Here is a 25,929-nt window from a genome sequence, read left to right as displayed (position 1 = left end):
CTTTAAAGGACTAAACCGTGCAAAAGCAGTGATATGACCTTGTTGGAAAACTGTGACGGAAACTGCTTCTCACGTCTCTTTGTCATCTCATCTTCAGCCCAGAGAGGGGATCTACTCCCCCGGAGGAGCCATGCTGATCCGTTTCCACAGCGATGACACCATCAGCAAGAAGGGCTTCCACATCCGCTACACCAGCTCCAAGTTCCAAGAGAGCCTTCACACCAGGAAATGACCTCCGATGACCTTTGACCTCTGTGCAGCCCTGCCCACTGTTACCTTGACCTTCACCATGGCAATGAGAAAAGTACAGCCTGTCCCGTCTTCTTTGGACTCTAAAGGCAGATGTGGACACTCGCCAGCCTCGGGAGGAAGACAACACTTAAAACCTGAACATTTATCTCTTACTGTGGCTCCGTGTCTCGCTGTGAGATGAAGCAGGAAAAACAACAAGATTTTGAAATAAGAGTTTGGACAAATGAGGGGAAATACTCTGAGGATTGTGAGGAAAAGATTTATTACAGGATATCAAGATACCCTCAGTGTGAGAGGACGGTTACAGATGTGCAAATCAGTTTACTGAGCTATTTACTGTTGCAGGAATGCTAAAGGAGTACAAACATTCATATAAATGTCCTAGGTTGATATTCCAGTTTATAAACTATGGATGCTTAAGGAACGAAGGCGTCAAAGCAAAAGAAAATGCCTCCAAACAGGGAGTTTTTCGAACTTCTTGATCCTTGACCTGTGCAACTTACTGTGATCAGACGGCTGCTCATACCCACAGAAACTCTGCAGACACTTTTATTGCCTTTGATGCCTGGGAACTGGTCCGTCCGACCCGGCTCAGAATGGCTGCAGATGATTTTATTTCATGTCTCATGTGAAAAAAAAGTGTTTACTGTTTGTGTGTCTGTGTGAACAGAGAAGAGAACATAAACTAAAAGCTGAAGGCTGACATGTTTCTCTTTTTTGCTTTAAAGCTAATGCTGACGACCATTGTGTATGGAAAAATGAAAAAATGACAAATGATCTGTGATGCTAATGTTAAGCCTTGCATTATTTCATGTGTTGTTCTTGTTTTTTTTTTGGAGTGTGAAGTCTATCGTCCGACAAATGAAGCAACTTTTTATGGATATTTCCAGTTACCACCTCAACCTCTCAACACCCAGTCTTTTTTTTTTTTTTCCAAGCGGATGTCAGAAAGGGAATATTTTCACAGCTGTCTCTGGAAGTGACACAATCCTGATTGAAGGAGAGATTCCCATGGTGCTAAAAATGAACACTTTACTGATTGACAGAGGACTGCCAGTGAAGTAAAAACTTAGAATTGGAGACGCAGTTGGCGTGCAAACAGCACACTGCATCAACAGCACTAGTCCTGTGGAACTACAATATTGCCTTAGAACCAAAATGTATGCTCTCGAAGGTTGTTTTATGAGGTTTTCTGGCAGCGTGTTTCAATTTATTTGGATTCTTGAATGGTCTTGTGGCAACAAAACATGGGAAATGTAGTCTGTGTGTGAGATGGAGTGTCAATGGTGCATGTGTGTTTGTGTCATTTTCGTAGTTGCTCTCAGAGACACGCATACACATACACGTCCACAGAAACACTCCTCATTCGTGTGCATTTTAGCTGAACACACACTTCTGTCTGTGTTTTTGGGGTGAGGCGTTAAGAAAGGTGCTGTCAAATGAAGGAGAAACAAGGTGCATGCAGGATGCATCATTTCTATGTTCCAATGCAAATGTGTAAGTGTGTGTTATAGGGGATTATATAGAAATAATGTGCGTGTGTGACTGCAAACTGTATGATTTGAAGTTGAATCTTTCATTACTGTACGTGCCAATCTCCAGTCGACCCTGATCCACTGTAGCTTTTGTTTTATCATTCTACCTCGGTGTCTGTAGCTCAAGAGACACTGAGACGACGTCCTCTGCATCAGTCATTAAAATACATGCCGGTAAAAACTATGTGCGTTTGTGTTTTGTGGATTATTGACATTTAATCTAACATCCATGTGTGCAGAGTGTCAAAAAATGGATCCATCAATCAAATACTCCTCTGGGCTCGTAATGTATACATTTTAATTTGTGGCATGATGATTAAATTTCTAAAAACATAGTTGCTGAAACTATTTGAAATAAATCTGGCAAATGTAGCAAACAAAGTTCCTCTCAGAATACTACAAACATAAAAATTATCGTCCTTTTACTTATAAAATACTTTTTGTATGCCGTCTACAGGTGTTTAAGGCACTTAAAAAGAAAATATTACAACAACTGCAGGTTAAAATTGAGCTTCAACAGGCTAGTTTAGATTAGCTTAATCCAGAAAAAAGATGGGGGTGAAAGGAATCAGCTCAAAAAGGCTGAATCTTCCTTACATCACCATTTAAAACTGGTTATGTTTTTACTCAGTGTTGTTAAAGTAAATAAATGATGCCTATCATTTGAATCAGTAGTTCTTGACAGGTTGTAAGTTGGGACTGAAACTTTTGTTTCTGCACAACAGCTGAACAACAGTTACGAGGCAAAACTGCCCCAAATTTTGTTGAGCTAAATTCCTTGAAAATAGTTGATATTAATGTATAAATGCAAAGATATAAATATTGTCAAAATAAAAACACACAAAAAGTTGCTCTACAAAGATCAACTTGACCTTTGACCCATTTCAGACACAACAGCTCGGTGATACCTTGAGGATAAGTCACTTACCTTTTATAGGATCAGTTTGATGAGCTTCAGTTGTCACACAACACAACCCCAGCTGTTCGCTGCCACTGTTATACAACCAAGTGACCACTAGAGGGGGACGTGTAGTCTGGGCTTTTTAAAGGCCAATGCCCTGTTGATCTCTGTTTTTCCTCCCAGAATAGATCTATTTTTTTCTGGTGTTGCAAAACAAGATTATTCCAGATCAACAATTAAGTGTGGGTCTACTTTTTTTTTCTTCAAAAACTTGCCATTTTACAAAAAATATAGCTGATTTTTATTATTATTATTATTATTATTATTATTATTATTATTATTATTATTATTATTATTATTATTTTGTTGCAGTCTGATAGCACAAGTGTGGAATCATCTGCTGCCCTGCCTATTTTCATCTAACAATTTGCCCCTGTATCTTTACCTTTCACAGCCAGCACTTACTCTACACTAAGCATTTAACAAACACTAATTTTATTTTCTGGTGTTATAGTTTTCATTTGAGCTTTCTATGATTAATACAGACTAAAGAAACTGTACAAATCTCAGATAAAACTGCCTGAAGGGGGCATGGCCCGGTGGTGGTAGGTTGGGTTAGCCTGTAACTACAGCCACAGATCCTGTCACTGTTTTTACTCTGGCTCCATCTACAGTTTGTGCGCTGACCTGCAGTTATACAGGATTCCAACAAAGGTTCAAAGTCTTCTTTTCAATGACATGAACATCTGATGTAACAAAAAACCCTTTCATCCTGAACTACATAGTTGTCCTCAAACAGAGATGACTGTGAGAACTTCACCTAGATAATAACCATTATACAAAATAATGTTTTGAATCAGACTGAGCTGGCCAGAGGTGTAAGTTTGTGCACAAATGGTTTTATGTCATGTTAGCCCTGTGATAGGCTAATGGGTGCACCTCAACTTTGCCCCAGCCAAAAAGCCCTTTGAAAAATGTGAACTCCTAATCATTAATTACTCTAGAAGATCCCTAGAATAGCAACAAATGAGTTGTGAAAGTCAAATTTCGTGCTGAACTTTTAACACTGCATTTTCTGAAAAGAGAAAAATGCTCAACACAGAAGCGTAGGCATTATGACTGAAAGCCTTGAGTAAAGCTCCCCATTAACCTGTTTGGTAAAATGGTTTTGTGAACCTTAACTGCCAAGGTCAAGAATATATATTTGGTAAACTTTTGAGCTAATGTAAGTACAAAAGAATGCTCAGAGAACACAACTGGAAATTTGTTAGACTCTCCAGAAGAATTCAAGTGAAATCATTTTAAGCTTTGAAGAGATACAAAACATGATTATTTTGTGAACTTTTGCCAAAGTACTCTCAGTGTAATTTTTAAGACCAACTCAAAAAATTCAAGAAAAAAAAAGATTGTAGTAAACAGAAAATAAGTTCTAGTATCCTTGGAAAACTTAGCTAACAATGGAGGATTTGACAAAAGAAAAGGGCAAATAACAATGTAATACCTTGTGCAGAAATGCTTTGCTTTCATATGTTCTTTCCAAAAAGCCAAAAATCCTTTTCAACTCTCAAGTTCTCTGTGAACTCTACATACAACAAGACCTTGTTGTAAGATGTGACAGCGTTCCAAGACTGATTTGTCAGATGTTTTCTTTATGACCAAGACTGAATTATTATAACTTTTAAGGTAAAATAAGCACAAAGGTCTCTGAACATAGAACTCTCTGATATCTTCATCTACTACTTAATATCATTCTATGCAAATGAAATGTTTAGAACAGCAGAAAATTAATTTTTCAGCCAAATAATTATGTCCAAAATACTTTCAACTACAGCTTTCTAAACTCAGAGGTACAAAGAGGTCTGTAAAAGCAGGAACTGGAAAGGTTGGTTTAAAATTGATATAATTGGTATAGTTGCCCTTTAACTTATGTATTTAGAATTAGCGTGGTGAGGTACACATTGACCTTTCATAAATGTCTAAGTCTCCTAAGAACATGATGTGATTTCATGTAAACCTTGCGTTGAAATAATGTCACTGATGCTATGTTGTGTACATGTGAGTGTAGTGCAGCTCATTCTGTCCAAACATAGATTTTTTGGTCACATAGCATCTTTAATACCACCATTATAATAATTAGGATATCAAAAGTATCGAGTATACATACATCATTTGCATTGCGGTACACAAATCTGAGCTGATTCATGTTTTTATATCTTTCATTCATTGTTCTCAGGATCAACTTTTATTGTCTTGACATTGTGCTGATACATTGAATAGTCCTGAAGAACTTGACGCTATTTCAGGAAGGAGAACATTTAATTGGACATGTATTGTTAAGTGATATAAAAAGTTTTCGATATTTCCAAATGTAACTTGAATCCTATAGTCTACTACTTTCCAATACCAATAGTCAAGAATCTTGATATAAGCCAAACTAGAGTCCATGTCACCAAAATCAAAGTACTCAGGTAGGTTCCTTCACCTACAGTGGTCTTGATATTCTGTAGTTTTTCTTTTCTTTTTTTGCAGTAAAGTTCTTGAAGCTGTGGGAACAGTCTCTGAAGCCATGCCTGTTTTTGTAACAGTCCCAGTAAATGGATTCTTAGGAGTCTGGAGATATGAGTGTGTGATTATGTGACTGTGTTTGAGTGTACTGAGGAAAGCAAGGGTCTAAAATGGTGGAACCCCTCACTTCCTCTCTCCTCCACCACCATCAGGGTCTCAGTCTGTCAGACGCTAGTGATGGAGGCCAGGCAGTTTGATGACTTCTGGATTTTCTCAGGCTGCGTGGCGGGGGGTTCTGGGATGGTGCGAAAGCTGAATGGCAGTCCGATACCACTGGTGCCAATGTGGCCGGGGCTCAGCGCTGGATTCTGCCGTCTATTGCTTTCCACAATGCTGGATGTATTGGATGCAAGGCTTTCACGCGTCCTGCACATGAGACAAAAACAAAGTCAAGTTAAAAATACAGAAGGACACTGCACAACATGAATGGGCAGTGGCAAGGCAGCATAAATAAGTGGATACCGCCTAAGGTATGGAAGATACACCAGTGCAGAAGTCTCTCAAACTCAATGGCATTCATTTTTGTTGCCAGATGGGGAAAATTACACTGGTTGCAAGAAGAAAACTGTATACTATACGGATGCATAAATAACAGAGTTTGACTGATCATCTCATTTGAGTCATAACTTGACTAAGTAAACTAGTAGAACATCTTTAATGTCAGTTCTGCTACTATGCACAGCAAATAAAAAATAATAACATCACAAAAACAAGGCCCTTTCTTTGTATGTGTAAAGGATTTCTGTAGCATCTCTTCTTCATTGTTTGGTTGTGAAGTGTACAATAGCTCTTATTTAGGAGCCTATGTAAGCAGATTGCTCATGTGCTTGTGCATTACAGGGATACTGATCCATTTATATGGAAAATCAGCTTGTGAAAACAGCTACGAAAAATCTTTGGCTGCACTGGTGGAAAAAAAGTTTTCTGAAGTGTTAAGAAAGAAATAGCCTAACTGATGCCACCAAGATTATTTCTTTATTTTCTCACTTGAAACTTTAGGCTTTAAATTTTGACAGAGAGCTTGTGCAACTGACTGAGGTGGAAGGGCAGAAATCCTGGAGGTAGTATAGTCAAGAAAAAAGTGAGGGCTTGAAGACAGCTGCTCGTGCATTTTGGGTAATATAGGTTGCAGCATGTTCAATTCACACAAGGAAATAACATCTGGATATTAGAGCTGCACGATTTGGGGAAAAGGTGCGATTTGCGATTAGGTGGACAATATTGCGATTGTGCTTGCGATTTAATAAAAAAAGTTGTGTCATGATGAGTCTACAGGCTTGCTTGGTTATCATGGAGAAAAATCTGAATTGCATGTGCTGACATTGCGATTGCGATTGCGATATCCTCTTTTGCGATTACGTAATTGCGTGTGCTGACATTGCGATTGTGATTGCGATTGCGATTGCGATTGCGATTGTGATAATCGTGCAGCCCTACTGGATATCCAACCCGGGCTGCTTTGATTTTGATATTTCTGTCTTTCCTTGTTTGAAAATCAAGATTTGATCAGACCACCAACAAGAGAGGAATGTGGAAAGAGAGGATAGGAGGGTGACATGCACCCAACCGCAACCAGTGGAACTGTAACCTTTGTATCTGGGGTGCCTGCTCTGAAAATTGAGCACCCCAAATACAACATTCCTTCAAGACTGTCACCAAGTTCTTCAACTTAATTTGATTGCTGAATTAAATTGGTGGTAAAGGTCTGGTAAAATAAACTCAAAGAGTTCGCGAGTGATTGAACAAAACTGCGGCTCTGGGGACACATGACAGTCAAAGAGCTAAATATCTTGTTGCTAGCCAAACTAGCAGATAGGCTTTTTATGCATCAAATCTGCATATTAGAGATACAAACATTTTTACAACTTGTATGTTCTTTTTCATCTTAAGCTGAAACAAAACTAATCTTACCTTAAAAGTCATCTTCATACTTTACTAACCCATTTAAAACAACAAAAAAGTGACACAGCAGGTTTATTTCTGAGGTTGAACTGTTTTATAATCTATTCTAGTTGCTCAGGCTTCAACCAATGGTTCAGAGGTTTCTTTAAATATCTGACTAGCAAACTTAACAGTCCAGTCCAGGGTTAAAGACGTTTTAAACATCAATGGACCTCTGATAGAAGTTATTATTTGTTTATTCAGGATGTACCTCACCCTCACACTGTTAAAAAAGTTTCTAATTTAAGTTTGACTTGCAGAGTAAATGCATTTAGCTCCCTGTCCTCCTATTATCATGTTTTGGTTCAGTTACCTGTTTATGGCCTACTCCCTTAAAAATGTTTACCATATGACATAATTGGTAGGGATGCAGGATATTGGATTTTTGCCGATATCCGATAAGCCGATATATCAAAACCCCTTTTGGCTGATACCGATACCGATGCCTATAATCACAAGTGTTTTTGTTTTTTTCACTGTAAAGAAAGCTTAGTCTATCCTGTACTGGAATTTATATGTTACTCTAATTATGACGGTCTTATTTGTTTAAGTAACACACATAAAACAAGACAAAAACATTTGATTTTACCATTAATAAGAAATGTTTTTTTTCAAACTCAAGACATTGAGTATTGAAATACAGAAAAATAATTTCTTTAGATCACATGAACTTTAATTGTACAATGCATTTTTAAACATAACCAAGTGGCATTTGATTATTTGAGAGCTACTTTAACAACCTGGTGACAGACACAGAGCTCTGCAGTGCAAATAAATGAAGTGCTACATTTTATTTAAGGAGCTTGTTTTTCAGATGGAAAATAATAACAATCCTAACTGAATAGCACCTTATTGGCTGTGCATATCGGCAGAAATTTTCATATCTGCCGATACCGATAAACGTGTTTTTAAGCTTTTATCAGCCGATACCGATATTGTGCCGATAATATAGTGCATCCCTAATAATTGGGATATGAGATAACAAATGAAGGAATTTTCACTGAGGAAGTCTGATGGGTGTAGTTAAATTTTACTGAAAAAAGACGCTTTTCGTTGATTTTTGGCCATTCTGGCCCCCTACATGAATATACTTCCTAAATTTCACACTTTGGGTTCACGACCTCACATTAATTTGATTGGTGTCACAGTAAAATATGCAGTTTACCTCGGGGAGTTGAATCCACTGTCCACTGTGACACTGCTGCTGTCCATGCTGTCCAACCGGGCAGAGTGGGCCGACTTCTGGCTGCTGCTGTTCTCGGTCTCCTTGGGGCTGAGTAAGGTCAGATTGGTCTCCAGTTTGCGCTGCAGATCGTGGTCCTTCTCCCGCTCCAGTAGCCACTGCATGGTTCCCTCCCCACCACCACCACCGCCACCTCCACTGTTACCACCCCCTTCCCCGTGGTCTTTGTTGTCCTCTGTCTTCGCCAACTCTTTGTGCGAGTCCTCCTCTGCCTCCTCCTCTTCCTCGTCATCTGATACATTATAATAATCAAAGGAGGCGGAGGGGACTGTTGGCTCTAAGCAGCCCTGTAAAACTGCAGGTGATGCTGAGGAAGTGGCTGTATTGGAAGGCTGCTGGGGCTCAGGATTGTCAAGGGCCTCTGTTGATTTGGCTTGTGAGGCTTTCCGCAATGTGCCAGACTTGGTGTAACTGCTGTCCACGTAGCCTGTGGACAAGGCATTGTGTGGAGGTTTGAACAAAGTGTCCTTGCTGAAGATCTCCTTCCTCTTGATCGACATACTGCCTCCTCCCCCTCCTGGATCTACATTGTGTTGGTGTGGCGTCAAACGGGCATTTTGCACCGGCTCTGGCGTCTGGCTTGGCGTCAGTCTCACAGAGCCATTCTGTCCTTTTGCTGACGACAATTCCTCTTTGTACTCCATCGTGTGAGGAGAGGTGAGGTGAGGCGTTTGGCGGTCAGCTGGAGAGCCCTTTCGGAGTCCCCCTGATGAGGTTAATGTGTCATATTCTGATTTTGCCTGAGGCGAAGGGGCAGTTAGGATTGTTTCATTTGACGTATTGCACTGGAAGTACTCATCTGTTGAGGGCTTAGGAGAAAGTCCCATTAGCTCATTGTACGTTGGCAAGCTGTCTCTGCTTTTGTTCCTCTCAATCGTACTCCGGACCCTAGACTCGTCCAAACTTCCTTTCCCCAAATCAGGCACATTAAAATCAGAGTGGAACTTAGCAGCAGAGAACATGATCCTTGAGAAGTGGGAGGACTTCTGCGTGGCGCGCAAGGTGCCGTCGTCTGTGTAGTAATGACTACGCTCTTCCAGACTGGGTTCGAAGTCTTCTGGGGCCCCCAGTGATGGGCCTTTGAGGGAGTTGTCCATGGACCGAGAGCGCTCTTTAGCTTGATCTGATCTGTCGTGGCGCGACTTCCTGTCCTGATTGTGACTATGACTTCTTTGTACTCTGGACTGGCACGTCCCACGTGATGGCTCAGGGAAGGGCATCTCTGTCCGTCTTTTAGCTAGCTCCCCAGATACGTCCCACTCAGGGGTAACAGGGCAGTATGATTCTGTAATGTTTGGGTTGCTATGGACCAGGTATGTCGCGCCACCACTCCGCCTGCGCTCCAAGGTGTACATGGCCTCCCGAGGTGAGCGAACCAATGAGTGACTGAAGAAGCGGTAATCCCTTTCCATGAACAAAAGGTCCCAGTTTGAACCCTCAGACAGGTCCCCTCTGGAGGTTCGAGGCTTGCTGTGAGATCGGGACTTACCATGTGGGGCCCTCCTGTGGCCCCGGCCCCTCCGGCTTCGTGCACTGTGCTGGGCTGAAGACCCAGCCTTGTTCTTTTGCGTACGCTCTTCCTCCAACCTCTTCATCACAGCCGTATGCCTCGCCACATTCTCCACTGTAAGGTCAGGGTTTATTCGGCGGATAATCTCCATCTCCACTTCACGGGGAATGGGCGTGGTCGGCACCTCCTCGTCGCGAAGAGGCCACTCTTCTGGGGGGAACTGGGCTGAAAAAGTGGCTAGTTGCCTCATTTTGTCCTTCTTAAAACTCAGCCTAAAGAGCCTGAGTCCAAACCTTTTGGATTGCTTCTCGCCATTTCCACTACCACCACTTCCTTCTTTCTTTTTGGTCAGAGTGTCAGTTTTATAAGGGAAAGAAGTGATGCTTTTGCTCTTCTCAGCAGATTCTTGAGGCGGAGATTGCTGGACAGGAGGGGGAGTGGGTAGAGGGGGATGGGGGTATGAAGGTGGTTCTCCCCGGTGCTCCTTGGCTGACGTGCTTGATGGAGGTTCTCCAGTTTTGTGTTCCTTGTGAGGCTTACTTTGATGCGAATCTTCCCTGTGTTCTTTTGGTGACTTACTTTGTAGAGCAGAGGCGTGAAGTCTGGATGATTCTTCACGATATGAGTTGTATGAGTCATTGTGAGTTTTGCGTGGGGGTCTCTCTCTCAAGCAGCCAGGTGTGGATGGAGTGACGTTACCAGATTGAGGTGAAGTGCATTGCTGAGGTTGCTGCTGCTGCTGCTGCTGCGACTGCTGTTGTGACTGCTGCGGTTGACGCTCTGCCAGCCGATCATCCAGGTGATACCACTTATTGTTGGTTCTGATGAGGGAAGGAGTGATAAAGTAGGTCTGGGGGGTGACGATGAAGTATCCTTCTGGAGTTGGGTAGATCTTCCTCTCTCGCACCAGCATGTTCAGGGTGTGTCTCAGAACCTCTGAGCTAGGTGTAGGCACGCCTGCAGGAAACACAGATCAAACAGAATGAATCACAATGTCAATGTTTCATAAAAAATACAATTTATTTACTTAACAAAAAAACATACATAAAAACAAGGAATATTTTCATAACACAGTTTGCTGGACCACAAGACTAATTTAAAAGTGGTAAAACAACCACAACAGCTTAAGGTGAAATGTGAGATTTCTTTCCCCTCTTGTTTTGGAAAACTGTGAATACTAAAATAAGAAAGTCAAGATGAGTTTGAAAAGTAAAACTGTAACATTAAAAAAAATCCCCCCCCCCCCCCCCCCCCCCCCCAAAAAAAAAAAAAACAAAAAAAAACAAAAAAAAAACAAAAAAAAACAAAACAAAAAAAACAAAAAAACAAATTCAATTCCTTGCTAAAGAGGAAATGCTGTCATACTTTAATGATGTTTGACATCATCTAATATGAGTTTTGTTGCTGAGACAAAATGTAAAACACCTAACAGCAGGAGCATTATTGAAAGAACTAACATGAAAAGTCATACACAGGACAAAGTATAGCTATTGTTTTGGATTTCGTTATTTAATCAGAGATTCAACCGATCCCAAAACACTTGAAAATAGAACTGATGAGACAATTTCTTTGAGAATCATGTGACTTCCTAAACAAATATTTTCACTTTTTTCCTTCATAGCCAAACTATTTTCTACATTTTTATTCCAACATCTCGTTACAGGCACACAATGCTTGCAGTGAGGCAAATTTTCCTCCCTGGCTGTTTCATGGATGAAAAGTTACATCATTGCTTTACTTTGTCCTTTACAATGTTCCACTAAGTTTAAAGCTCAGCTTGAAATAGTTATGCTAATGTCACTGAAACTCGTACTGCACAGACATTGGATTGAACTGTGCCTCAGTTTGTACACATTAAACCATTTGTGGGAAGGTGATTTGTTTTCACACTGTATTTTTGAATACTTCTGCATTTCCAATGATTTTTTTCTGTATTTTGATGTATTAGACATTATACAAACAAGTAATTTGATTGGTGTGCAAACACTTCTGTTGCAATTAACAAGCACTTTCAAATTTTTAAAATGCGCTGAGCTAGCTTCAGGCCTTTCTTAATTATAATTCCCTGTTAGAAGCAGTCTATTATGAACATCACCATCATAACCTTTGTCTAACAAGGCCTTGTGTTGCATGACATTACATCACCCCTGTGTTATTTTTTTTCACACAGAAGTGATGCAACCTAAAAGTTCAACTGGTTTCCACTCTGGCATTGAGCTTTAGTGAAGAGGAATTTGAGGAACGTGCTTCCCATTAAATTTGTCTCGTGACTCTAAGTTGTGCAAGTTCAATTTTTTTTCAGGTCAAAATGTAAACAATGAGAGTAAATCCAGAATAATTTCCTTCATGTCCTTTTCAAATCATCCTCATGTTTAGCATTTACTTGTACTTTACACACATTACCTGTGCAGAACAATGTCAACATATTGTGCTCATGTTAAATGTCGGCAATTGTGTCAACAAGCCCTGGGCACATTTGTTGACATATAAGATAGTAGTAGTCACTGTGAATTTACCTGTCATGTTTGTATTGATCTAGCTCTTGCTGCTGAGCAAAAGTTTTTTTTTCATGTATAATGAAATAATAATAAATAAATAAATCTTGCATTTTTTTAAAGAAAAATAATAGCTGTACAGTAACACAGTGGACACCATGATGAACATTTTGCTGAACTGTCAACAATTTAGGGACATTTTAAGGATAAGCTGCAAATCTTTGATCTACAATATGTGATAACTTAAACAACCTTCAAGAAAATGATGTTATATCAAGGAAAATTTCATATGTTTATTGCATGTTGTCATCAAATAAATTTCAAATATCAACACTTATCTAGTGATTTAAAAAAAAAAATCACTATCAACTACTTGAGGCTCCTGAGACCACATAGAGTGTTTAAAGAAAGAGATAAAGAAGGAAGCCAAGACTTTTTTAAGAACATTTTTGGATGGTTTTACCCAACATTTTAGCATAAAATGTTTCTAAGAATAAAGGATAATATCTCAATTTTTTTCAAGACCCTAACATGATGTTAAAATTATTTTGTCACAAAAATGATCAAAATACAAAGCTATTTCATGAATTTGCAAAAATGCAACCACTGAAGAAGCAAATCCACATATCTCAGAAGCTAGAGTGACAAACGCATTGAATTAATCAAATCATCAATTTGAAACAGCAGCAGGCACGAACAACATAAAAAAGTTCCTGTTTGTGGAGTTAGGGTTAGAACAGATTAGGAGTGGAGCTCAAGCTATGTCCAAACATGACCCAGGTCAAAAAGTGGTACAAACACATGGTTTTCACAAAGTATGGGGAGGAAGAAGGGCTTTAACAATCAGGTCTTTTCATAATTTATTTAATCTATTTTCTATTTCGGTAAATATAGATAATGTACATATGTATGTTTGGGGTGACTTATTGTTAAGTGAGTAGGGGTAGGTTGAAATAAACGTAAGCCTCGTCCTACTCCTTTTCGGACATGTTGACTTTACAATGTTTTGTTGTTTTTCTGGTTTTGTTTTTCACTCTACTTTTTGTGTTACTTGCACATGTTTGAAATAAAGCATTCAAATTAAATCAAAAATAGTTAAATACCAAATTCATAACTAAATTATAGAACAAATAAGAATCAAACAGTAGCTGTATAAACGAATGGTTTCACATTAAATCATGGTCAAGATGATAATGTTACTTTTTTCACCTGACTCATATGAGATAGAGTGTCTCAATTCTTTTCAAATCAATTACCTGCTTTGGACTCAGGAAACTAAAATCTTGAGCTAACATCTGGCTTGAGAGTTTGTTAGATGTGCACAAGATTCAGTTTGAAGTGTAAATACTTCTGCCTGAAATGTAGTCACAGGATTATTATAAATAACAATTTAGAAGACAAAATAAGGTGTTAATCATACACAAGCATCATTTTGAGTCAATTTTGCAGGTATCTTCTTATGCTACAAATTAACTTTCGATAGCGGATTTCTTTTTGCTTCTGTGCAACTCCATTTATATGAGCTGAGATGAGCATACCTGGGAAGCTGGCAGTGAGGTGCTCCACTAGAGCCTCCTGGTTGACCTGCTTGTGGGCAGAGTTCATAGCAGAGATGGCCAGGCACAAGATCTCCCCCAGCGGGATGAACTGTGACTGGCTGATAGGTGACATACTGATCGGAGACACGTCACCTGCAAGAGGAAGGAGAAGAAGCAGGGGAGGGGGGGGCAAAGGCACTACAGTGAGATCATGAATGAACAGGAGGCACAGCGTGTGAAGCTATGATGTAATGGTCAAACAGCAGCAGTTTGCATGCTGCCGTAAACAGCTCCTCCTCTCCTCTCCTCCTTTAGCCTCTTATTCCCCCTTTTTCTCCTAGGCTAGCATATCGAGGAAGCTGCTGCAGCAAACACATCCATAGTGTGAGATCACCTAAGTCTTCACCACTCGTGACACAGTTCACGAGAAGATAATGAAGCTTACACAATCCCTTAGATGTCAAACCGAAGGTATTTGAAATGTAACAAATTATGACAGACTTTAGTAGCACATTGAGGGCTTACACACAGAATATTCGTGCTTTTGTTGCACTAAGCTGGCTTTGCTGTCAGCAATAGTGAGTAGTGAGATCATCCTACAAGCAGACGGCCCGTTTCCAAGCCCTCTCTGAGGGCAAACATCTGCCCAGCTGAAAGGTAGGAAAGCATCACAGTGAAGCCAATGCTGCAGCCTCTGACCTAAATCTGACCACTGATTGAGAATCACACGAAGAAGGTAGAAAAGAAAACAACCTAACCTTCCATATTTGATTTTTTAAACCAGTACTTTGTCTCTAGTTGTCCAAAGATAACCAGCAGGATCAGGTTTTACAATACTGAACAACGCTTTAAAGTGTTTGGTCATTTTCTGCACACATTTCTTCCACCTGAGCTGAAATGTGTGCAGGGCCCGGCCTACTCAGCACACTCAGCTGAATGGTCAGTTAAGCAACACGATGACGTTATCTCTGCTTAGTATCACAGCCCCTTAAGCTCTGTGTGGCTTTGCGAGGCTTTACGAGGTTTTAGTAAACACAAAGAAAGCTGGATCTGCAAGTGAATTGGTCCACAAAATACAGAAAAAAAACACCCAGCTGTCCTGTACTTTGGTATTATTTTAGACGTTTGTCAGAACGGTGAATATACACTGAGTCTCACAGGGCTGTGGGAATAAGACTGTTGGTAAGACAGAAACAAGCAAGACAGCAGAGAAAAAAAGCTTAATACTGATTGATATAAAAAAGAGGAATTCCAAAAAATCTGGTTTGTTGACACCCCCCACAAAAAAAGCAAAACAAAACTAAACTAAACAGAAAACATGTCACAAAATGTTGCGCAAAGGTGATACAACTTATTGGAAAAGAATTTACACAATTAACAAAGGGCATTTAAATACTGCTTAATGTGCATGTTTTCCATAGCTTTTTCTTGTAATGTTATGTGATGTGCTGTTATTTTATTTCTTTACATATGAAGGGGTTGGGAAAATATGTGCGGAAACTAGCGAGTTAGTTAAATCTGGAGCTTAAAAGATAAAGTTTAAGTTTTTCAGTAAAGCCAAAGGAGTGTCCATTCGATTCCAAAGATTCAAATATAGAGACATATTGGCATGTATGTAACATGACAATATGTCTCCTTTTTAAATTTTGTTTGACCATATTTTGTTTATTTGACAAGTAATGAAAAATTAAACGTGACGAAATTTGCAGCTCCAAATCATAAAAATAACTTTGTGGGACTGTGCCCTTTGCCCCAAAATCAAACTGCGTCTGTGCAAACTCTGAGCATCTCTGCGCGGAGAGTGGGTGGAGCTTCTGTCGGTGGGAGTGTCGGACTCACCTGGCGCACGATAACTTGGCGGGGACGGAGAGAAATGAGGAGGAGGAGGGGGAGGAAGATGCTGCTTGCTCTGCACACGGATGTCTTTCTCACTACGGGAGAGATTGTGCTCCAGCGGGCGCTCGCTGAGCTCCGAGCTGGGCCAGGCCCGCCGCAGATTGCTGCTGCGGTTCTTCTTCATCGTGACCCCTTTTCCAGGTGGCCTTCACACCCAGAGAGGGAGGGGGGCTGGAATAAAGTGGTGGGGCGGTATAAAGGGGAGGAATGGGGGTAAGGAAAGAGGGAAGTGGGGAAAGGGGGGTGTGCAGGGGGAGGTCGACCAACCTCAGGCTCAGTGCCTCCCCCGCATCAGTGAGAACGTCCCGCTAGAGCGATCACACACCAGACATGGCAGGAACCAGTGTGCACCTTCACACACACGCACGCGTCTCATTTACATCCACAAGCAAGCTACAAACGACCGTGTTCGCACCGTGGGTGGTTGTCATCGGGTGCTGGGCTCTCCCGGGCTGATCTGGAGCGATGGCAGCGGCGGCAGAGGCGGAGGTGCAGGTGTAGGTGATTGCGCGAGGCATCACCCTTTCATCGGCATCAGTCCCAGCCACCATTTGTAGCATCCCCATTTGCATGCGTAGGGAGGCACATTACGTAGCCGCTCTGATGTGGGAGGAGGGAGCGGGAGAGAGGTGGGGGGGCAGGGGTAGAGATGAGGGAAATGGGGCATTGGAAGCAAGGAGGACGGATAGGAGAGGCTTCAGAGGTTTTTGGGATGCGCTTGCTCCATGTGAAGGGAAGGTGACGGGGGAAGGAAGGAAAGGAAGGGAGGGGATGGATGGATAGGCAAAAGATTCAAAGCTTAAAAGGCCCAGTCTTCGACAATAGCTCAATTCACCACAGGAGTGCTCGGTCGATCCCCGGAAAACAAAAGAGCCCACTCAAGAAAAAAATGTTATAAAAGCTCCATTCACCCTAACGGACCGTGAAACCTAGGTAGTATGCCAAGCACCGGAGACGCCACGTTCACCTCCATCTTTATCCGATCAAGCACAAGACCCCATCGTCCTTTCGACAACAGCACACCAGGAGAGGGTGGGGAGAAAAAAATGGAGAGCATAGAAATAAATAAATAAATTTCAAGAATAGATATCCACTGTTTCCCGCAATCCAACGGAAGAAGGAGCTCCCGAGCCTACCGCCGTAGCATCCATTCATTAACAGGAGGGGGGAATGCAAACTCCAGTCAACGGCAAATCTCTTTCAACGCTAATGCTGCAGCTGCTCCCAGCACCTCCAGGAAGGGTGTGTGAGTATGTGTGTGTGTGTGTGTGTGTGTGTGTGTGTGTGTGTGTGTGTGTGTGTGTGTGTGTGTGTGTAAGAGAGAGAGAGGGAGAAAGTGTGTATGCGCGCATCCGCCTGCTGCGCGCGATTCTGCGTGAGCATGCATGCGTCTGTGTCTGGGTGATTGAGGCTGAGGGGAGGGGAGGAGAGGATGCAAGAGAGAGGGAGAGAGATGGAGAGATCGAGGACATACATGAGGCAGAGAGGAGAGCAAATATCAACAGCTTCACACACACACACACACACACACACACACACACACACACACACACACACACACACACACACACACAAGAACATAAAAATATTCAGGCCTCACATGATATCCAGGGAATTACTCCAGCTCTGAATCTTTGGCAAAATGTGCGTTCCCACTCTCCTCTCCATCCTCCTGTTCCCTCCACTCTTGAAGGATAGGAGGATGAGGGGCCCTTTTAACCTGCATTCTTACTCTTAAGTGTAAAATCTAAGTACGTAACACAGCGACAACTAAAAAGGAAGTCCTATTTGAAGAGGTTTGAGTTTTATGCATTAGTGTTGTCCACAGGTTGATTCTTGGGGGCTGTCAGTGAACAAGTAAACCCCAAACATCACCTTAATCATGCCCAAAGTGGCAGCTCTTTCTTATCTGCAGACTCCTGCTGACTCACATGTGTGGAGTGTGAATGGGCGATTGGAGGGACAAGAATAAGGAGCAAAAGTGAGGAAGAGGAGGAGGAGGAGAGGGAGGGTGTCACAACCAATCTGCTCCACTTCACTGATACCAAAAAGAGAAGAAGAGGGGAAGAAAGAAGGGGTGAGGAGGAGTAAAAGGAAGAGGAAGAAAGAGAGAGAGAGAGCAACACAACGCCAGCCATTTTATTTCTCAGTAGTGCTGCAACAGCCTTTGTTGCCATGACGACGCAAGCCGATGAGCTCATAGCTGTTACCTTTGAGTGCTGTTTCCCCTTAAAGAGGCAGCAAACTCAAGATAGAAGCAGACAGACGGCTCACAGACAAGCACGGACTGTCTGTTACACAGACAGAAAACACTGGCATTTCTGCTGAAGGACTGACATTCCGCAATGATGTGAAAATTGATCAAAATAGAGCAATTAACACTGAACTGGAAGAAAAATGGCTTGGTGTGCTGATATAGAAGGGGTTATTTTCTAAAAAAATACATGGACACGTCCAAACATGGTCACTGAAATGTTTGGTGATAAGTCAGATTAATTGATGATAGCTAATAGAGACATGAACCACTCTGAAACTTGAAAGTTTGTCAGATTCTCAACTATTTGGCTTGATCTCAATGATTTTAGAGGGCATAAATGTTGGTTAACTGGAAATTATTTTGTTTTGTAATGCAGCAACTTAAAGACATTCGGAAAATCTCTTTGATGAATATACTAAAGCATATTTTTTTGCTATAATCAACAATAAAAGATAAAAGTGATGCATTGGTCAGTTGCTGCCAAAAATACATGCAAGAGTTTTTGAAAAGGCAAGAAACAGGAGCTTTAAGCTAGCAACCTTTTTGTAAACTAGTGAAAATAGATAACAATAAAACAAACGTCATTTTCAATGTCTAAAATAAAATGCTTTAAAACTAAGCTACTAGCTTCCAGAAGCTGTGCATGACAGATTAAGGCAGTGCTCTTAGCCAAAAGCTAGCATGCAGCATTCTGACCAAGTCACAGTTTATTAATCACTGTAGTTTGCTAGCCTATAAAATACATTTAAAATATTTTCCATTTTGATACCATTGCTGCAAGTCAACCCAATGCCTTTCTCTCTCCCTCTTTGTTTTTACTAAGAAAGCTATGCTAGCAGCTTCGTGGTGCTTTGAGCTAAACACCAATAACAGCATGCTAACTTGCTAATGGTTATGGTGCTAGAATATTGCTGTACGCAGGTAGAGCCCATTAGCTACAGCAACTATCACAAGTTAGCCAGAACTTTTAGAGTCAGCCCAGCCATGATTATTGTGGCCAAATAGTGATTCGCTGCAACATCTAGGCACAGCATCATATTATTCTTTTAACAAACTTTCTATGAACCAATAAACACTTTGCTTACATATCATACATTTCTAATGATGTTTAAAGTAAGATTTAAGCAAGAAACTTCAAATTTAACTAAAGCGCACAGTCTTAATTTTTGTGTTATAAGTGTTATACACCTTGTCCACAAACACTGCAAACACCCTGTTTTTTTAATGATATGTAAAAATGCTTGAAATATGGCAAGGAATCTTTTGGGGGGATTGAGAACTTTATTCCTACTCTGATATCTCTGATGACATAACTTGTATAGTAGATAGACTAAATAGCTGTTGACCCTATCTTCTACTTCATCTTCCCCTGTTTGATGGTGGGTGGCAGCGAGTATAACGTACCACTACCTCACTGCTATGAACCAATTAGTCTGACCATAATTTATTTTAGAACAATTTTGATTTATCATGTGTTTTTTTAATAGTTACTGCCAACACTGTTTCATTAAAACAACTCTTGTTTAAATCAAGCATGTGCAAGTGCCATAAATTGCTCTCTCTGAGGCAAAGTTTTCTGAAAAGAACTGAAATGACTGTTAATTTTTTTAAATGTTTAGTTTAACAATTTGAAGCTAAAAATCTGATTTCAATTGACGAATGCAGGCTTCTCTGGCATTCTATACCATTTATAATTTTTAATTTTGTTTCTGACAGGAGTACTGATGTTTAACAATGTTCTGCTGTTATTCTGCTTTAATGTTCACTGCTTTTGCACTAGAAATACCAGGACAAATTCCTTGTCGGTGTAGCAGAATACTTTAATATTAAAGGTATTTTTTTGTGCTGTTCAAAACATGTGAATGTGCCCTGTGTTCAATTTTCCAATAGCACCATTTGTGCCTATAGTCTGCCCTCTAGTGGAATATTAGACACAACACATGCCTTACTAAAGTTAGCTGTCCACACCAGACACTGACTACAGAGACAAAAGTGGGGGTTTTCAACCACCAACAACCTATTTGACACATCCTGATCTGACATTAAGATATATAGCAACAAATCTGTCTGCTGGGTTCAACATTTCCCTCAATTCTCTACTGGGACCCTCCCTTTCCTTCCATAGGAGAGCTAAGCTGCAGCAGGCAGAGCAGTACAGCTGTTCTTTCCTGAACAAATGCTCCACTTTTCCTTCCGTCTGAGCCCTCACTTCTCCCAGTCCATTGTTTGTAGCCGACTTGCGGATACAAAGTCCCACAGTTAATCAGATTGAATAGTCAGTTTTTAAGAAACACCTTGTTTTCACACAGTTGAAAATCCACTACTTGAGCCTAATTGTGTTAATCTGGCAACATTTTGGCTCTCAGCCCTGGTCACACATTCTCAGTTTGGTGGATAATCTGCCGTCTGCAAACATGGTTCAGTGACTTAAAACTTATTTCACAATTACATGACTCCAGCCTATGACTTATAGAAAACTAGTGATCTTACTGTGTTTTTCTCCAAGATGGCGATATAAACTAGTCCTGTGTGGCTGCAGCTCTGTGACAGGTGTCTGTTAGGTGATTTTGTCCATTCAAACTCTAATAATGATTTAAAATGTTGTCTACATAATCTGCAAGAAATACATTATGACTAATGCTGAACTATTAGAAACTGATTGGTTTCAATCTGAACAGGTAAAGCGGTTAATAGTTAACACCTGGTGGAATTCACACTGGCTGATCATTAAACTGAAGCTGGATTATGCTGCTTAATGATGTGGTGAACACACAGGTGAGCATAAAATAATCACTAGTATTGTCTGTTTTCTCTCCTCTGTCTGATGATGAAGATGAGCTGTGGGCCAGGTAAAACAAAAAAACACATCACATGACAATCTATATTTCTATTTCATCTATATCCAGATCAACAGCATACATGCTCTGCCGGTGTTGGTGAGTTATTAGCCATAAGACAAACATTCCTCAGTTATCAGTGTTTGTTTCACTAAGCTGTGAGTTCAGCTACATCACTTCTCCCGTGCACTAAAACAAACCTGGAAATAACCAAGTATCTTTATTTCATACAATAACTGTAAAAAAAATATTGTTTCTTTGAAAAAAAATGATACTGCAAATCATGCTGTTTAAAAAGAGCAGGTTTGAACAAAATCAGTTAAGTGGACCTAAGCTTGTGTTAAAAAATAATTGCCACATTACCCAAAAAGGATTGTTAAAGTTGATATTTATAAAGGGCATAACTCGAGATGTATAGAGGGGACAGGATCCCTATAAACAAGCTTACCATGTTGACATGTTGCCACTTGTCCCAAGTTCATAAGACAGTTTTTTAATACGAATACATCCAAAGAACCCAACGCAAGTTAAAGCTACAGTGAGGAATTATTAGCTGGCTTTAAAAATTACTGAAACCACTGAAATTAATGTTGTTTCTTTTTTTATATGTAACACAAGAAAAAGAGACCATAATCGACAAGGGATATTATTCCTGTTTTGTCATATTTAAAGCCTAAAACTGCAGCCACAGGGTAGGTGGCAGACTACTTGCTGCCAGAACAGTCTTTGTTTAAATTTTCCACACAGGAAAAAAAGGTCATTGGGTGGTGCATTTGATTGTTTACAGAAAACAACAGGATGGAATGCTACTTTCCCAAATACAACTTTCACAAGTTCAGGACAAAATCAGCAAAGGGATAAGAGGCACCAGTTTGTCAACAGAAGATGTCCAAAGAACACAAACTAAAAGCATAACCCATCAGCTTGTGGGTTTTACACTTAATGTTGACAAGTACCTCACACAACCACAGCTCCAAATACAATACCTTTCATTTTAAGCTGCCAGATTCTTCACGTTAGCCTACCAGTTTCAAACTTTGTATTTTGGCTGTTCAATGCAAATCAGTTGATGGCTTTTTTAGCCGTTTTTTAAGTAAACTAAAACAGTAAAGCTTTTGCATCCAAAGACAAAATTCGTCAGAAAGCGCTACATACTCCCCCATCTGCTGTCTTTTGATATATCACTACAGCACTTGATCACCAGAAAACACTGTATTTAATTATGTTTTCTCATATTTCCTTGTTTAACAGGACAGTTTATTACTTTTAACCCTTTGAACTGCAGGACAAATGAAAAAAGTTACCTAAATGAAATTAGACGTTTTTAATACTTTCTTAATCAGAAAAAAGTGATCAATGTGTTTCAAAAACAAGTGTTGGAAATTTAGTACCAAAAATAAGTTTAAAAAGTATAGTTTTCTTCTTCTGTTTCATGTCTGATACTGATGAAACTGATGATCTGAACTGATGCTGAATTGCCAAAAGTACATAAATAAGGTGATCTATGACAGGCAACATCCCATTTCCACATGCATGCGCGCACACACACTCCAATAAAGCTTGAGAGGGCAGTTGGGTGCAGCGGTTGACTCGCTGACAATACCTGTAGTCATCCAAACCTGTCCCAGCACATACATGAGTTACAGCCATGTCAAGAGAAGAGGAGCGTGAGTGTGGGAACGTTGAACTGGGCCCAAGTCCCACAACTCTTTTAACTGAATGAGTAAGTCTATATGATATGAAGCTGCTGGGGTTAAAAGGTGAGAAGCAGCCTTAAGACCTCTTAACAGACTAGCATCAACTTGTTTTAATTCAAGCTGCTCTCGTATCAGTGAGGTAGATGGTATCATATGAAGAGTTTTTAAACTACAATCACAGTGGATGGTGTTTGTAAGACAACGTTTAGTAATGACTTTTTGACCTTTTGTCAAGCCTGAAGATTGTGAAGAGCATCAAGTGTTAGTTGTTTACAAAGATTAAGAAAAACACACAAAGTCTGCTTCAACAGTCAGACTGTGTTGTGTTTTATTTAGAGATGGATCAGTTAATCAGGCTGATTAATGGCATTTTGAAATTACTGGAGTGAACCAATACCTGCAAAGCTAGGTGACAAAAATAAACCAAAAAATGTCTGCAGAGACTGCAGGCAGTCTTGTCAGTGTGGCTACTGTCGAGAGATGTCATGTTTTGAAATCTACAGTGGAACCTGAAGTATTTTTCTATAGGGTGAACTGAGTCCATCTAATACATGCTACTAGCTAAGATAACCATATGTAAAACATTGTGACGTGCAGGAAATAACATGGTTATATTAAATCAGCATCAACTATTTAAAAACTGCTATCGGTGAGGAGAAATACTAGGATAAAATTATGTCTTTTTGGAGTGTTCCTGAAACTAAATTCTCTTTTTAAAAGAGGCCAGAAAACAAAAGAGCTTCAAAAAGCAGGTGTCACAAACACAGTAGTTTAATTAGTTTAAATATCTGAAGCAGTTTATTTTGCTAATTTTTAACATACCATATTTAGCTACTCCAGGAGTGAGGTCCACAATAACCCAGAAATCTGTCTCCTCCATTACTGAAGGTGTGCAGCTTTGTTTGGTCTTTCTTGTGCCATGAAAGAAGTTATGTGTTAAAGCTATCGAGTTGTCTTTGAGTAATAAAATGTGAGTGGAAAGCAAGTTCAAAAGGCCGTTGTACATTAAGATTTTTGATTTGATGGAGTAACACTCTTGTTATCCTGTCAAATCAGTCTGGCAGGCTTTGTGGTTAGATTTGCCAGATTTAATTGCACATTACTGCCACTGCACCTCATATAACTCTCATGTCAATACTTGTAAGTAATGATATTGCATAATTCTGTCTCTAGATGATATTCCTTGGGAAGTGGTGGTTTATTTTTCTCTTTTTTTTGTGGCTGCAAGACAAAAAACCTGCACATAGAGATGTAAACAGTGTTCCACAATGCAAGAATGAAAGCTGCTCAAGTGGAGGGAATCCAAAACTCCTGCCAAAGAACTTTGAATATGTGTTTGATGCGTTTCTACATTTTAGCTTTACCCACCTATGCACTTGATGTCAAAACCCTGTGGTGGTTTCAGGGTCCGTCTGGTCCATCCGTTCCTGAGGACTTGGAGATTAACTTCTCTTCCCCGGACCAGCAGCACATGCTCATCTATCCACCCGAGGAAGAAGATCTCAGACAGGGCTTGTGTTAGCGCCTTGTTCCAGTAGTGCTGCATGTTTACGGCTTTAAAATTGGCGAACACTTCGTATCCTGTGTGATGCTGTAACTTCACTGAGAGCACTGCTGTTGAAGAAGATGAAGATGAGGAGTCCTCTTTATCCGAGAGCACCAGAGCGAGGGAGTGAGGAGCAACCTGAAGCAGCTTCTCCATTTCTGCTCAGCCGAGGTTAACGGAGGGCCTCACGACAATAACAGAAAGCAAGAAAACATCATTGTTTGGACGGCGCACATGTCTTTCGTGTCATAAAAGTTCCCGTTAATCCATGGGACATTGAAGAAATGGGTAAAAGCAAACCCGTGGAGCTGGTCCAGAGTCGGCAGTACACTGTAGCGAGAGGTAAAACACAGGTGCTCCATGTAAAACCAGGGGAATAAGCAACCTGACACGGCGCGCCACAGCCAAATAACTTCAAGTGTCAAACTGAATCAGGGCCTGTTTTCAACCACAAAAGAGGCGAGGACATGTGCTGCATTCAAGAGCAGCTCGTTAAGTCCTACCTCCAACTATAGAAGACCTGTAATAGTTTTATTTAATTATTCATGTTTTTAGATTTCATACTTCTAATCGAATCCTCAACACTAATAAATGAATAAATGAATGAATACATAAATACATAAATACATGAATAAATAAAGCTCCAAAAATGCTAATTCTACCGCAGTTTCACTATCACTAGTATTACATCCGAGTGCTTGGTGATGGAAAACGTTTCACACAAGGTTCCACCCTTTTTTAATTTTTACCTTTGATTTATGAGAGGACTGCTTTAATAATCAAATTGTAATTATTTAGAGTCGGTAATGTCGTGTCTGCTCCTCATTTATTGGAAAAAGAGTGACATAAAGATGTTTGAAGCTTATGTAAAGAGTATTTAGCCTGCTGTGGTGGCAATGATGAGCAATTTATTTTTAAGGCCTTTTTATGACAAGCAAACAAGATCATTTACATTAAAAAAAGTTAATAATCTCTTCATTTAAACGTTTTGATTTCCATAAAACAAGATCCACGGCATTGTTTTCCCTTTGACTTCGCCACAGAAGAGATTCATGATGAGTGATACAGTATTGACTATCACCTCATATCATTTTCGTATAATAAGTACAATCTTCACAAACAGGAGAATTACATAGCTCAATAGCCAAAAATGCTCATTAGCACCACCAAGTGGAAAAACTTACAATTAATCTAAAGCTTAAAGATCAACTCAGCACTTGACATTTGACTTGAGCAATACAATAATTCCTTGGTTGATCAAGAGAAAGTCTTTTAAAGCACTGGTGTGAGTAAAGTTACACTCTTTAATTATTAACTACTTTACAAAAAATATGCAATGTAAAAGGTTTAAACCATTAGTTCTTGCTTTTTGTGGTCTAGCATTTTTCTACATTGTATATTTAAAACAGGACACCTAATGGAGACATGAGGGGCTCTGGGATGCTGAACTAAAAATAAGAATAAAATAATGCTGTCATTCATATTTGTGCTTTATGACCATAATTGCATTACACTGATAAACCTACTTAAATTAAAATATTTTCAGATTTAATTTATGATAATAGTTTTCACTTAACAATCCATGTGTCTTGATACTTGCATTGATGAGCAGAAATGTAAGCCTTTCATTTTCATGAGCCAAAGCATGAAACTTGAGTCTGTACTTATGATAAAAGAATCTGTGTCCCAATTTTATTTAGCACAAGGCCTCAGGAT

The 25,929-nt window shown here is 40.1% G+C and overlaps 2 protein-coding genes across 3 annotated transcripts in view; one reads left to right on the top strand and one right to left on the bottom strand.

Moving 5' to 3' along the window:
- tll1 (tolloid-like 1) overlaps positions 1-1,956 on the top strand; it is a 66,487-nt gene extending 64,531 nt beyond the window's left edge. The window contains exon 21 of the mRNA XM_074687275.1: positions 98-1,956. Within this exon, the coding sequence (XP_074543376.1) occupies positions 98-232 (135 nt within the window). The 3' untranslated portion in view covers positions 233-1,956. The remainder of the gene's footprint in view (positions 1-97) is intronic.
- A 2,810-nt stretch (positions 1,957-4,766) lies between these two features.
- stox2a (storkhead box 2a) lies at positions 4,767-24,369 on the bottom strand. 2 transcript variants are annotated; one of them, XM_074690148.1, is made up of 4 exons: positions 24,036-24,369; positions 13,981-14,133; positions 8,360-10,904; positions 4,767-5,619 (listed from the first exon to the last, which is right to left on the bottom strand). In XM_074690148.1, exons 1-4 carry the CDS (start codon positions 24,367-24,369, stop codon positions 5,418-5,420), a joined length of 3,234 nt encoding a protein of 1,077 aa, XP_074546249.1. In that variant the 3' UTR covers positions 4,767-5,417. The 2 variants fall into 2 exon arrangements, with proteins under 2 accessions (XP_074546249.1, XP_074546257.1); XM_074690156.1 differs by lacking the exon at positions 24,036-24,369 and adding an exon at positions 15,820-17,163.
- Positions 24,370-25,929: the final 1,560 nt, after the last annotated feature.

This window comes from Halichoeres trimaculatus, unplaced genomic scaffold, assembly GCF_033239565.1.
Source record: "Halichoeres trimaculatus isolate MK-OKI-2021-1 unplaced genomic scaffold, fHalTri1.1 fHalTri1_scaffold_2, whole genome shotgun sequence".
Taxonomy (NCBI): Eukaryota; Metazoa; Chordata; class Actinopteri; order Labriformes; family Labridae; genus Halichoeres; species Halichoeres trimaculatus.
Note: the sequence above shows the minus strand (reverse complement) of the source record. Positions and strands in the feature narration are given on the sequence as shown.

Coding starts and splice junctions, on each gene's coding strand:
- stox2a (XM_074690148.1), bottom strand. CDS start 24,369: ATGGAGAAGCTGCTTCAGGTTGCTCCTCACTCCCTCGCTCTGGTGCTC. Junction 14,134..24,035: donor TTTTGACATCAAGTGCATAG/GTGGGTAAAGCT, acceptor TTCCTCTTGCAG/GTGACGTGTCTCCGATCAGT. Junction 5,620..8,359: donor AGTGGATTCAACTCCCCGAG/GTAAACTGCATA, acceptor TCTCATGTGCAG/GACGCGTGAAAGCCTTGCAT.